The sequence below is a fragment of the Schistocerca cancellata genome, chromosome 5, assembly GCF_023864275.1.
Source record: "Schistocerca cancellata isolate TAMUIC-IGC-003103 chromosome 5, iqSchCanc2.1, whole genome shotgun sequence".
Lineage (NCBI taxonomy): Eukaryota > Metazoa > Arthropoda > Insecta > Orthoptera > Acrididae > Schistocerca > Schistocerca cancellata.
The window spans coordinates 531055036-531069945 of record NC_064630.1 but is presented as its reverse complement, the minus strand read 5'-3'; the positions used below and the strand labels follow the sequence as shown (position 1 = coordinate 531069945).

At 37.9% G+C, this 14910-nt stretch overlaps 1 protein-coding gene across 2 annotated transcripts in view; it reads left to right on the top strand.

Annotated features, from left to right (window-relative positions):
- Positions 1–14910, top strand: part of LOC126187683 (pyruvate dehydrogenase phosphatase regulatory subunit, mitochondrial) — a 97684-nt gene that overhangs the window by 70920 nt on the left and 11854 nt on the right. For both annotated transcript variants that reach the window (XM_049928918.1, XM_049928919.1), the window contains exons 10-14: positions 10125–10273; positions 11386–11593; positions 12965–13054; positions 13401–13580; positions 13817–14017. In XM_049928918.1, coding sequence (XP_049784875.1) covers positions 10125–10273; positions 11386–11593; positions 12965–13054; positions 13401–13580; positions 13817–14017 — 828 coding nt within the window. The remainder of the gene's footprint in view (positions 1–10124; positions 10274–11385; positions 11594–12964; positions 13055–13400; positions 13581–13816; positions 14018–14910) is intronic.

The window sequence follows — 14910 nt, the reverse complement described above, 5'->3', positions numbered from 1 at the left end:
GGCTAGAGCCAGGTCTTTGGCATAGCAGTATTTTCTGGACGAAGTGTCAGGTAGATCAGATAGATATAGGTTGAACAGTAAGGGTGAGTGAACTGATCCTTGAGGCAATCCGTTGTTCAGCTTCCTCTCCTTACTTAGGTTGCTTCCAGTGATTACCTGGAACTTCCGATCACTTAGCATGCTGTTAATCAGTCGAGACATTGTTCTGCAGGGTATGATGCAGAGAAATTTGTAGATAAGGCCTTCCCTCCACACAGTGTCGAAGGCGGCAGTTAGATCAACAAATGCCACAGATGTTTTCTGCTTCATTTGGTATCCTGACTCTATGAAGGATGTGAGAGACAATACTTGGTCGCAGCAGCTGTGCCCTGGTCTGAAGCCTGCCTGATCAACTGGAACGTTCTCTAAGATAGCACTACTTATTCTGTTATATATTAACCTTTCAAAAAGCTTGTAGCAGCAGCTGAGTAGGGAAATGGGGCGATAGTTTTCTATCTTGTTGCTGGGTTTGCCAGGTTTCAGAACAGATATTATCTTCACCTTTTTAAACTCAGATGGAAGTTGACCAGTCAGCAGGATGTCAGTGAAGAATTCTGCCAGCCATTTCTTAGCTTTTCCTCCCATATGGATCAGGAATTCTGGATGGATACCATCGAATCCAGGTGCCTTAAGAGGTTTGAGGTCCTACAGTCCAGAGTCAATGTCTGAAACTGTGAAGGGATGGGTATACTCAGATGAGGGAGATGCATTCTTTTTCAGGTTCCGAAGCTGTCGTCTGATATGTCTTGTATGTTTCTTGTCAGGAGTTACTCTTGAGGTACGAGGGCAGTTCAATAAGTAATGCAACACATTTTTTTTCTGAAACAAGGGTTGTTTTATTCAGCATTGAAATACACCAGGTTATTCCCCAATCTTTTAGCTACACAACACAATTTTTCAACGTAATCTCCATTCAATGCTACGGCCTTACGCCACCTTGAAATGAGGGCCTGTATTGCCTGCACGGTACCATTCCACTGGTCGATGTCAGAGCCAATGTCGTACTGCATCAATAACTTCTTCATCATCCGCGTAGTGCCTCCCACGGTTTGCGTCCTTCATTGGGCCAAACATATGGAAATCCGACGGTGCGAGATCGGGGCTGTAGGGTGCATGAGGAAGAACAGTTCACTGAAGTTTTGTGAGCTCCTCTCGGGTGCGAAGACTTGTGTGAGGTCTTGCGTTGTCATGAAGAAGGAGAAGTTCGTTCAGATTTTTGTGCCTACGAACACGCTGAAGTCGTTTCTTCAATTTCTGAAGAGTAGCACAATACACTTCAGAGTTGATCGTTTGACCATGGGGAAGGACATCGAACAGAATAACCCCTTCAGTGTCCCAGAAGACTGTAACCATGACTTTACCGGCTGAGGGTATGGCTTTAAACTTTTTCTTGGTAGGGGAGTGGGTGTGGCGCCACTCCATTGATTGCCGTTTTGTTTCAGGTTCGAAGTGATGAACCCATGTTTCATCGCCTGTAACAATCTTTGACAAGAAATTGTCACCCTCAGCCACATGACGAGCAAGCAATTCCGCACAGATGGTTCTCCTTTGCTCTTTATGGTGTTCGGTTAGACAACGAGGGACCCAGCGGGTACAAACCTTTGAATATCCCAACTGGTGAACAATTGTGACAGCACTACCAACAGAGATGTCAAGTTGAGCACTGAGTTGTTTGATGGTGATCCGTCGATCATCTCGAACGAGTGTGTTCGCGCGCTCCGCCATTGCAGGAGTCACAGCTGTGCCCGGCCGGCCCGCACGCGGGAGATCAGACAGTCTTGCTTGACCTTGCGGCGATGATGACACACGCTTTGCCCAACGACTCATCGTGCTTTTGTCCACTGCCAGATCACCGTAGACATTCTGCAAGCGCCTATGAATATCTGAGATGCCCTGGTTTTCCACCAAAAGAAACTCGATCACTGCCCGTTGTTTGCAACGCACATCCATTACAGACGCCATTTTAACAGCTCTGTACAGCGCTGCCACCTGTCGGAAGTCAATGAAACTATACGAGACGAAGCGGGAATGTTTGAAAATATTCCACAAGAAATTTCTGGTTTTTTCAACCAAAATTGGCCGAGAAAAAAAATGTGTTGCATTACTTATTGAACTGCGCTCGTAGTAATGATGTGGGAAGCAATTTGGTCTAGTGTTACTTTGGAATTTTTTCTGCATGCTGGTGCACTTCCTCCCAGTTTTCTCAGAAGACTCCATGCTTTCCTGCTCAAGTGGGTAAAGTCCATAGTTTTGACTGTTTCTGCCCATTTCTGCCTCCGAGACATGTCCAAGCTGGACAATAGTTCCGTAGCTATCTCTGAGTCACCACTTTGCTGGAAGTATTGGTACAGTGTTTCACTTTCCTCATTCCATCCTGGAACATATTATTTTCGGTATCCTCTTGGCATACACTTTTTAGCTGTTGCTGTTACTGCACCAATGAAGCATTGATAGTTATTATGTGATGGAGGTATCCATCGAATGGTCTTATCCAGTTCCGTTGAAAATTTTAACACAAGATGGTGCTGAAAGCAGCAGAATATGCAAAGTAAAAGATGCGGGGTATATGGCTGTTCCTCAGTTTGCACCGGAGATACTCGGCGTGACTGTCTCAGTGCAGAATCACACACTGCTGGGAAACCTTTACAAGAATGGTGACTTGCACCAGTAGCACTGCAGAACTTCTGGACACTGGAGGGCATGAAAAAAAACATTGGTCCAGTGTCTGCCAAAGGTCTGGAGAAAATGATTACAAAATTTTGAAAAGACAGGTTCTTTTGAATTACAGTGTGGCAGAGGGAGGTAAACATTTGATCCCATGCCAGTAGAAGATGTAGCCACAGCTTTGCAGGAAGGGTTGTGCAGTGATGTGCAAACATGCAGGGAATTGCCTGAACTTTGCACATGCCTATGAACATGGCACATAAAATTCTTTGAAACATCCTGCATTTCAGTCCATACAAAATTACCCATTTTCAGAAGCTGCTTCATGCTGACCTGTTAGTAAAACAAATGTTTGCTCTAGAATTTCTTGCTTGCATGGAAGTGGGCAATGAATGACCATGGAACACACTGTGGACAGATGAAGCCCATTTCCATTTCTAAAGAAAAGTCAATACACAGAATTTCAGAATATGTGCAACAGAAAATCCATTCACACATCAACTAGTACCACTTTATTCTGCAAAGATAACTGTGTAGTGCAGGATGAAGGTATTGCTTATCGTAGATCCATATTTTTTTAAGGGGATGTGTCTACTGGTCCTGTTACCTGTATTGCCACGGGTAAGTGCTATGAGAACAAATTTGCACACCAATGTAATTCCAACCCTTCAACAGCATTGATGTGTGGATAGGATCATTTTTTTGCAAGACAGAGATCCTCCACACATTGCACAGCCATTGTAGCAGTTGCTGCAGACGCAGTTTGGAAATGCTAGAATTATCAGCCATCATTTCCTACATCTTGGCCATCCAGATCACGTGATCTTAATCCTTGTGACTTTTGGCTGTGGGACTATCTGAAAAATATGCTTGTGTTCAGTGCTCTGATTAGAAATGTAGCTGAACTGAAGGGCACATTGTGCTACACATTCTGAACATGACCCCTGACACACTCCGATCTGTTGTGGAACATGATATTTCTCGATTTCAGCTTGTGGCAGAAAATGGTGGACAGCACACTGAATATGTCTTGTGCCCATCTCACATCAATTAAAAACCCATGTCATTCTTGCTTTTAATGCAATTTTTGGCCTCAGGGCAATTAAAAATCAGTTTTTCCCGTACAGTGTTATATGAAATTGTCACGGTGGATTGCCTTACCTAACGAACAGTGTCACACCTGTTGAATGCAAAACTTGTGCAGTCATGCCCATTACACAGTATGGTTGGTTTAACTCACACCATAGCTGTCATATTGCGTTTCATCTGTCATTTCTGCCAAGTCCATTGACATTATGATGCTAATAGTATTATCTACTGGTAAAAGTTTTATTACATATTATTTGTTTTCTTAACATTTTCCATTTTTTGGATAATATTGCATTCAAATTTGACATCATTCTGAGCAGTGGTTTTTTTTTACATTGTTTTGGAACTGGAACTTTATTTACAGTCACCCTGTAAATCAGATTCCTGCACAGATGCATGCAAATGAAACAAGTTAGCTACAAAAAGTCAGAGATTAATGTGATCAACTGGCTTGCACAATAGCTATTCTTATTTTGATATAATGTTTTAATTGGTAATTATGTTACGCTTCCCTCATGTTGCTTTTCGTATTTTAAAAATTAGCTCCAGTGTCTTACTGGTAATCATCATGGCATATCTTTACACATTACAACAATATAACATAACTCATGACATGTTCTACATCTGAATGCTTCTGGTAAGAGGCTGCTTGCACACCTAATTGGCTAAGAGCATCCAGTCTCACCAGAGCAGTAATCATCTTACCCCAATTATTTCTAATTTTTACATTTGCTGCCTTTTATTTTACATTATTCTGAAAGAAAGAGCTCAATAGCAAATACAGTTACTGCTGAAAGGGATAGTAGCAAAGTGAAACACTTCACTTTGGAGTGAGACATGCCTTTCAAACAGCACTCTTTTAGCATCTTCTGTGTGTGAAATGGCAAGCTGCACTGCACAGTGGAGGTCCCCTTTAATTGGCTGCGTAAGTGTTACTGCAAAGGTCAAAGGCAGGCCAAGGTCAAAGGTAGGGCCAAGCTGAGTGAAGCATTGTGATGTTCAAGTCAATTGTCAGATTGGTGGCTGATTTACCTTTTTTTAATCAAAACATAACAGCCTCATAAAATAGCATTTATTTCTCTTATCACTATAAGTGACTCAATTGGCAAATGGAATATAAGATGATGTGTTTTCTTTAGCAGAATACTGTTGAAATCACTATAACTTTTTGAACACTGTGCCACAGCACTGGATCTAGAAATATACATGCTAGTGGCACTGACAGTATACATGCTGGTAGCAGAAAATATCTGGAGTTTCATCAAACAGTTAGAGTATTAATAAGATTATGTAGACTTAACTGGAGACTTGATTTTTTGTCTGTTAGTACTGAGAATAGTTTGTTACTGGTGTCCAAATTTGAGAATTTTTCGTACACTTTAGATCCCAGTGGCTACTGAAAGTAATAGTGAACAGGTATTGACTTCTTATTTCTGAAATGAACTACCTTCAGTGAATTACATGTAAAAGTGATGATAAACTATTTGTCTAATTAAGATGATAAAATGAGCCTTAGAGAAGAGTCCTAGTGGCACTAGTGTTATTGTTTGCTTATTAATGACATGGTAGATAATAACTGCAGTAGCTTCAGATCATTTTCAAAGTCTGCAGTTATTTAAAGTGTTTTCTGATGTTGTTTCAATATATAGTGCAAAGCTCAGCATCACACCAGTAATGTAAGGCAGAATGTAGTTTCTAGTCAACCATTGATGTAGAGGAATGTACAGTTGTGCATATCACTAAAAATATAGTGCCAATTAATTGAAATATCAGTGAGTCAAAATTCTGATAGGTGACACAAATTAATATCTGGAATAAGAATGTGTGAGGTTACTTTAAGCAAATGGATTATCTTTAAATTTTGTTCAGTTGTATTCATAGAACTCCAGAAGCTATGACCAGAAGCTATGACCACAGTCTGTTCAAATAATGAAATACAAAGAGTGGATATTACTCAGTTTTCCAGATTGCTGTCAGTAACAACCTGAATTGGGAATACAGTACCCTAGAAGTAATGAAGCACTGTAGCTCAACTGAAGGGTGTCCACAATTAAAGCTCCAGTTTCAAAATACTGTAGAAAGTGAACCACTGCTCAGAAAGATGTCAAATTTGAACAGCGTATTATTGATGCATTGGGAAATGTCATGGAACAAAAAAAAAAAAAAAGAAAAAATAATTATAAGAATATGCACACCATCAGATGCACTGCACATGGCTGTTTCTCAGATTGCATCTGAGATGCCCAACATGACTGTCTCCTAGACAGATCGTGCACCATTCGTAAGAACTCCCTCAAGGGCATGAAAAAAGGCATTGGTGCAATACCTGCTAAGGGTCTGGAGAAACTGATTACAAAATTTGATAAGACAGGTTCTTTTGAAGTCCAATGTGACAGAGGGAGGAAAGTAGTTGATCCGACATCTGTCGAAGGTGTGGCTACACCATTGCGGAGGAGTTGAGTGGTGGTGTGTATACGTGCAGTGCATGAGCAATTGGCTGAATGTTGGTCAGGGCTGAAAATGTTGGACGTGGCTCCTGTGAAACATCCTGCATTGCTATCCATACAAAATCATCCATGTTCAGTAATTTCTTTCTGCTAACCTGCCAGTAACACAAAAATTTGCTCTAAAATTTCTTGCTCACATGGAAGTGGACAATGAATGGCCATGGAACATTCTGCAGACAGATAAAGCTCATTTCTGTCTCCAGGAACATGTCAATACAAACACACTTCAACTGATACCACTTCATTCTGTAAAGGTGATCATGTGGTGCAGATTAATGGCATCTTTCATTGTAGGGCCTCATTTTTTTTGAGGAGATGAGTCCTGCACGTCCTGTTATCTGTACCATCAGTGGTAAATGCGATGATGATACTCCTTCGCACATTGCACAACCAGTAAAGTGCTGCTGCAGAGGCATTTCAGAAATGCTAGATTATCAGCCATCATTTTCCTACAGTCTGGCAATCCAAATCACTTGATCTTAATCTGTGTGGCTTCTGGCTGTGTGGTTATCTAAAAGACGTTATGTTCAGTGCACCAGTTTTGAACACAGCTTAATTGAAGGCACACATTTTGTAATAAACTCCAAATGTGACACCCTCCAATACACTCCAGTGTGTTGTGGAACGTGCTATTTCTCGATTTCAACTTGTGGAAGAAAACAGTGGCCATTCTATTGAACATGTCTTTCGTCATTCTTGCAAAAATTAGAAACCAATGTCACTTTGCTTTTTATGAAGTTTTTTCCCCCAGAAAAATTAAAAACTGACACCATTTCACTTTTTATGCGGTTTTTGACCGCAGAACAATTCGAAACCAATTTCTCCCATCTAATATGGTGCGACCTTGCAGTGACAGATGAGCTCGCCTAACTATTATGGACACCCTGTACATTTACAATATGCATGATTATAGTTATAGCAAATTTAAAACTGAAGAAGTAAGTTTATTCTACATATTTCCATTAACTAATGAATAATATAATTTTTTGGTTGGGGGGAGGGAGGAAAATAACTTACACGGATTAAGTTCTATAAAAACTTACTACTCCCAGAAGGTTTGTTACCACCTGTGGGGGACGTCATCAGTGATTAAACAGTGGCAGTAGAAAGCTACAGAGGCCTTGAATTTATAGGAATGAAATGTTACTGAATTATATTCTGCATTGAAATGATCCCTCAGTCCAGAAATTTTAGTAGAAGTAAATACCAGCTGTGAAACCTTCATTGTATTATTACATGGCTAAAAGTTTCAGAATGAAAAAGCGTCTTGAGAGATTTTTATGTGGTTTAGTTCTAGTACATGCAACAGAGACCTCTTCTGAAATTTGTATTATGACAACTATTTCACAATACATACATTAACTTTAGTATTTTATCTATCCTAAGAATCAGTAATCATATATAATGAAATAATAAGCAACCAGTTGCAGAAAAGAAATTTAATTTCTTTTCCAGTTTTGAGCATTTAATACCCTTCTTCAGGTAAAGAACTTAAATTTCTTTTATGCAACTGGTTGCTTAACATACAGTTATATTCATTAATGTCCTTTTTTGTTACCAATACTTCACTTTCCTCAAAAAGTAGTACAAAGTGTGATTATAATAATACTAGGAACAAAAAAATATCTGAAAAGACTACATGAATTAAACATTAGTATAATTAAACATTAGTATAGAAAGGAGTAAAACATGGGTAAACATGTATTCAGCTACCTGTCAGAGCATATTAGATGTCATGTGGGAGTTCAAAAATTAATTAAAGAATATCCTACAGGCCAGCTCCTACTCCACTGAAAAGTATCTTTACAGAATCACCTAGAATTAATGCATTAGATTATGCGTGGTGCTCTAAAATTCTCTTTACAAAGTTCTAGAACTTTTGGGCAGACTGAGAAGACAATCTTTGAACTGGAACTTACATCTGGAAATACACCATTTCTATCCTACACCCATCTGACAACATGTTTGCTAGTTAGGTATGCAATGGAGTAGGCATTGTGGGATCGGTGGGTGGTAACATTGGATCAGCTAATGTCATCTGATGTCTGTCTTACCTCTCTGACCTAGTTCAAGCCTCATTCATTTGTTTGTGAGTGTTAGAGCAATGTGACAGCATCCGCTCACTTTTCACATCATGTTCAGGAACATCTGGACCATCAATTTGGACACAGATTGGTAGGACAAGGTGATCCAGTCTCATGGCCTCCATGACCACAGGGTATGACTCCATTGGAATTTTTCCTCTGGGGTCAAATGAACATTTTGGTTTACAAGACTCCTGTAGAGACAGAAGAAGATCAGGTGGCATGAGTTGTGGTCAATGTGAGACAGTTGGAGATTCACCAGGTATGGTACTGTGTCTGTACCCCATCATTCATAGGTACAATGTGTGCACTGAGCTTGGTGGTTGCCAGCTTACTTGTAGTGGATCAGAACAACAGTGTTTATGAAAACTGATGCAGTTTCCTATTTGTTTCTTTGGTCATCAGTGAGTGGAATTGTAAAACAAACGAAGTACTGGGCCATATCTAATAAATTACTTGTGAAAGTGGTCACATTACAACACATTTTCAAATGGTTGTACCACAGAAATGGTTCATTTCCAGACCAGGGCTCCAATTCAAAATATCATCTACTCAGACCCCTCTACAAACCCTGGAGGTTTGTAAGGGGAATTTTAGAGCACCCTGTGTGTAAGTATATTAACAATTATGCAAAGGATAGTTTGCTACTTACGATACATATGACAAGTTTCATTATGTTTGTCTGCAACTCAACATGTCATTTTTATGGTGAGTAGTCATTTTTGTGGTGAGCAGCAATATATTTTTTTCACAACTGTTTGTATTCCAATCTGAACTTTTCATTGTACAATTAATATTAGCACTGTAATACTATAAAGTTAAGCTATTTCATTGTATTACACAATAAAATGTACACCGTTGACTTCTTTCCACAACACAGCTCACTCCAATCCTCCATGAAATATGATTTACATAATATATAATTTAGTGTTCACACTTGTGGATAATGAAAGGAGAGAGTTTCCATGTATAAGAAGGATATAACAGAATGCTTTATCAAAGGGATTACTTACAAAACACACACACACTTTTATTAGATACTGCTTAGCTTGGCCTGACAAAGAGTTGCCAGTCATTTAAAAATATTGGAATAAATAATAACTTTATAGAAAAGCTGAAAAACCTGACTTGGCAGACACGTGAACAAAGGTGCCAAGTATCACTCAACAGTCTGCTTACAAAATATCAATACCATGTTCTCAGTGAGAAATTCAGCAAAATCATTCAGCTTTCTACACATTTTTTGTACCAGTTGTTAAGATTAGGATACTTAAAATGGGCTTATCAACTTACAAACAATTATTCTCTCTGCAGTCTGCATGTAAGTGAAAAGAAGAACCATTAATTAATATAGGGCCCCCTAAAGTATTCACTGCCATACACTTGGTGACTGTTTTCCAAGTATACAGGTAAACGTATAGACAAAAAAACTGTGTTGTGATTTGTTAATGTCTCATTCAGTTTCATGTGAAATTTGAAAACTAAGCAAAACAGCTGCTGATTTCAAAATTACCTGTCCTTAATTCGTAATTTTATCTGTAAAATAAAGCCATTCTCCCATGTTAGGTAGGACCGCTGGGATCTTCTGGTATCACTTATTTTAAAAGAGGCACAATAATTATGTTGTTGAATTATTACACTCGTGTGTAAAATATGTACTTATGTTTTTAAAAGGTTCGTATGTTTAATTCAGATTCACATTTTTTACAGTGTGTCTTACAAGATTCCTTTTGTATTGCAGTCCAAAGGAACAGAGGTGGTGGATGCTTTACAGTATTTGTGTTCAAATGATGTCGACATTTCTATTGGTGGCATTATTCACACTGGGATGCAGAATCAACGTGGAGGCTATGAAAATGATTGCAGCTTAGCAAGACTGGCTGAGAATCAGTAAGTGGACCACAAAATCCCACACCAAAGAAAAACTGTGCCCCAGGCTTTTAAACAATTAGCTAGGTTGAAATAAATTCACTGAATGTGAATAACTTTGTGTCAGCTGATTTATGTACAGATGGTCTACCTGTTTCTGACATTTGACAATTTGTGCCGGGCTAGGACTCGGACCAGGATTTCCCATTTATCACGAGCCTTGCCATTAGGCTATCAGTGCATGCCCCCTGGACTGATCCAGACTTCTGTATGTCATATTGTCTGCATCTTTTTACCGTAGTCTCTTAATTGTTACTCACATTCAGTGAATTTATTTCAGTCTAATTTCAAACGGCTGTCAGTCATCATCAGTGTCAAAAAAAAAGCATTTTTTTGTAACAAATGTATTTACTAGGATATATAGGGTCATGTACAGGTATTGTGTAGACAAACAATAAAATTTTTTGATTAAAGCAGGGGATGATAATCTGCTCAGACTTCCATTCATTCTCAGTGACAGAAAAGTTCTTTGTGATATTTCTCTTTGAGTAACAAACAGCTTCAGAATTATTTCCACAGAGATTTTCAGGAAATAAATTCAATAAGGCTTCATAGGGAAAAACTGCTTTTAAAAAAACTGAAAAGAAAATATTAGGGAAGAACTGCTTTTGCTGTTTAATTTTGTGTTTTGGTAGTTGTTTAAGCAGTCATTTTAATGAAATAGAATGTTTGTCATGACTGTAATGCTCTTCTATTCATGTCCTATAACCCTTCCCCTTCTCCCATTTCTCCTGAAATTTGTCTATGTCCTTATGCGACACAGGTATGTGAATTATGTATTCACATCTTACTAAGAAAGTGTTAATGGTGAAAGCTGCTGCAACTGCTACAAATTAAATTTACAATCTTGACCACATGTGAAAAAATTGAAACAAAGTTGTCTTTGATTTGTGCAGTGGGATATTAGACAGTGGTTATATTAAAAATAGCGTGTTAATTAACACAATGAATGTAAGTTTAAAGACGCAATGCTTATAACAAAAGAATTGTTTTTCCATGTAAGTATGCGTTTTATTTTCATTGGGTTCCAGTCACAAGAATTTAAAAATATGTATATACTTTTAAATTTGTAGTTACATGATGATTGCTCCGACAATCCAACAAACCAGATGCAAGTCTTGGATAAAACGACACCTGCCCTCTGACGGTTCTGTTATGATGTCTGATGTTACATCAATGTACACTGCAATCTGTATAATGGGACCTTTCACCAAACAACTGCTTTCTCTACTAACAGATTCTGATCTAAACCCTAAGTCATTCCCCTTCTTCACATTCAAGGTAAGTGCACATTACAATGTAGTTATGCAGTACAGATTTAGTTTTAAAGGAAGTTTATTTGGCATTTCATAAGTTGCATTCCATTTCCATTAGCCACATGTGTGGTGCCTAAAGGAGGACTGATCACCGTATACTTCCTAAAAATGAGAATACAGATTGAAACACAGTTAACTGAAATTATGCATGTACTACTAGGAAAAGAAAAAGAAGTAATATTTTTGAAGAATGTTGGCAAAACTTGATTACATTACATTCATTGCTATATCTAAATTTTCTGGTCAGGTCTCATATCATTAGATGGTTAAACGAAAGCAAAAAATTTAACTTTACATTTAGTGATATTCTCATAGAGAATGTTCAATGTCATCTTGTGTTATACAGTCTTTATTTTGAAATAGAAGTTAGTGGTATTTTTTATGTTTTCAAATCTGGTGATAAAAAAACAACCAGTAACTCAAACTTTTCTGCATAAATGCTAACAAATAACTAAAAGTTATGCATATGCCGTGTGCTATCAGAGCACTGATTTATTAAAGCTGACTTGTAAATCAGGTACTGAGACAGAATTTTTTTGTGTATGTTAGGAAAATACAGCTAACTCAAATGAATTCTTCTGTGGATACAATATTTTTACTTTTTGGTAGATTGTAAGCCACAACGACCATTTGTATTGAGTTGAAAGTATAAGTTGCATGGGTTTGAACCCAGATCCTTGTCATTTGTGCACAGTGCAACACCAACTGTGCTGTTCAAGCATGCTTCACACATAAAATCAAAGCTTCCAGTTCCACTGCCTCACACATAAAATCAAAGCTTGAAGTTGCCACTATTTTCTGAACTTGGTGACTTATTTGTTTAAGACTCTTTCAGTTGCCTCTGTGTGCAAGGGATGCCTATTTTTATGTCCTCCATGTGGGAGGCAGTAAAACAGTCAAATGATGGTGTTTGTATGATCCTCCTGTGCGAATGATTTCTTAAATGTGAAACATAAAACTTCTGCTTTGTTCTTGCTTTCTTCTATTGCCATCTCAGACTAGTCGATGAGTGACTGGACCAAAGGGACCAGGGCATCAATATTCGTCTAATTACTGGGCATAAAGAGGCATTTAAGCAGTTATTCTTGTGTGCTCCATATGTGATTGATATGAGAAGAAAACCTAATATGTGTTACAGTGCTAAGCATCCCTGTGATGCATTCCACAGTAGTTTGCAGTGCGTGTTTGTAGATGTAGATGAGCTATGGTTATCTCCTAATAATGCAACATAGGTGGAAATGAAAAACTTTACTGAATTGTTTTTATTGATAATGGCTGTTTCAATTTCAAAGAATATGCTTGTTCATTGTTCATTAATTAGCATCTTTCCCCACAGGAACTTGATGTTGGGCTGGCAAATGGTATTCGAGCAATGAACTTGACACATACTGGAGAACTTGGTTATGTGCTTTACATACCAAATGAGGTAATGTGTATTAGGTATTCATGACTCATAGAGAAGGTTGTCTAACGTGGTCTGGATAAATACGATATAACTCATTTCTCACCATGTGTTGATTAGTAGAAAAAACATATTAAACAAATAAATTCTCTTTGGGAGGATTATTACAATTGTTCATGCTATTCTTCTTTTAGCTTTTAACATTTACTAAATTCTGCCTTCAATAACACCAAGACTCTTGAGTATCTCAAGCAAATGATATTAAACCAGTAAATATGTAAACAATTGTGACCACTGTCTAATTTTTGTTTTTATTTTAAGTTTCTTTTCTTTTTATTAACACTGTATTGTTTGCACTATTTTTCAACAGTATGCTCTGCATGTTTATACAAGACTGATGGAAGTTGGTAAAGAATTTGGAATAAAACATGCTGGATATTATGCAATGAGAGCTATCCGAGTAGAAAGATTTTATGCATTTTGGGGCCAAGATCTGGACACAACTACAACTCCACTAGAATGTGGTCGCTCTTGGCGTGTTAAGTTTAACGTGAGTTTTTTATTTTGCTTATCTTCTGAATCTGCGTTTCTTTTTCATATCCAGTTGCATATATGCAAAAAGCACACTCAAATCTACTTCAAAAATTAAGCTACACCGTGAAAAGTACCAAGCCTTGAGTATGATACTGACACCAATTTTGTTTTGATTCTTGTCAGAAATGTTAGTCAGGTGATTGTAATGGAGTTATAATTTAAAGCTTATAATCAATTTTTTCTAATTAACAGAAAGACCTGGATTTCATAGGCCGAGATGCTCTTTTAAGACAACGAGAAGAAGGAGTAAAGCGAATGTATGTGCAATTGCTCCTGCAAGACCATGACCATGAAGTTGATTACTGGCCTTGGGGAGGGGAGCCAATTCTTAGAAATGGTCGCTATGTCGGTGCAACTACAACTACAGGTTATGGCTTTACCTTCAAGAAACAGGTCAGTATGATACACAGCGATCATCCAGAAAGTGATTTCTGAATGCACCTGTATTCTGTGCAAAATCAAAGTAATTTTCTCAGTTCATATATTGTTTTATACTGAAATTTACATGACCAGCTTATACTGATGTTTTGTACCTTTCACATAAATATAAAACTTTTGCACAGTCAAACACCAGGAGGATAAGTCATGTGAAAGAGAGAAGATACCGAAGTCCACTTTTGTAGTGCTAGTGGCTAACAGAGGATCAATGCTTCCAAAAATGATCTCCAGTGCTTAAAGAAAAATGTCCAGAGCATTTTACAATATTCAGATGGTCCTGAGACTTACAAGATGCTCATTCTTTGGGTCAGCTTTACTCATCAGGCACTTTAAGAGAATGTTGATGAAATACAGGAACTAACAGAGTATAATTTGTCATGTATTTATCCGTTAACCATTAAACTTAATAGAGTAGGATATTTAAATACATATTTCGATAGTTACAGATGAACAACAAGATATCCTGCAATATAGTACTAAATGCTTTATCTGAAAACTACTTAGAACAGGTAGTTCAGAAGTGTACTAATGATGGAAATTTAATATTAGATCTAATGACAACAAATACACCTGACCCCTTACCAAACTTTAGAGGGTAACTAAAACGAACAAAGGTTTACATGGTCTGTAAACTAGACAGAGACAGGAATGTGAATAATTTAGCTTTGGGCAGGACCATCTAGATAAACTTCGCCTCAAGTTTAAAAGACTAGTTAATCAAGCCTCTGACAACTTCTGTAGCAGAGTATAGCTGCAAAGACTTCTACAAAATGTGAAGAAATTCTTGCCATGTGGTAAGACTGACAGTGGAACCAAAGTTAATGTCCAGACATTCATGGATACACAGG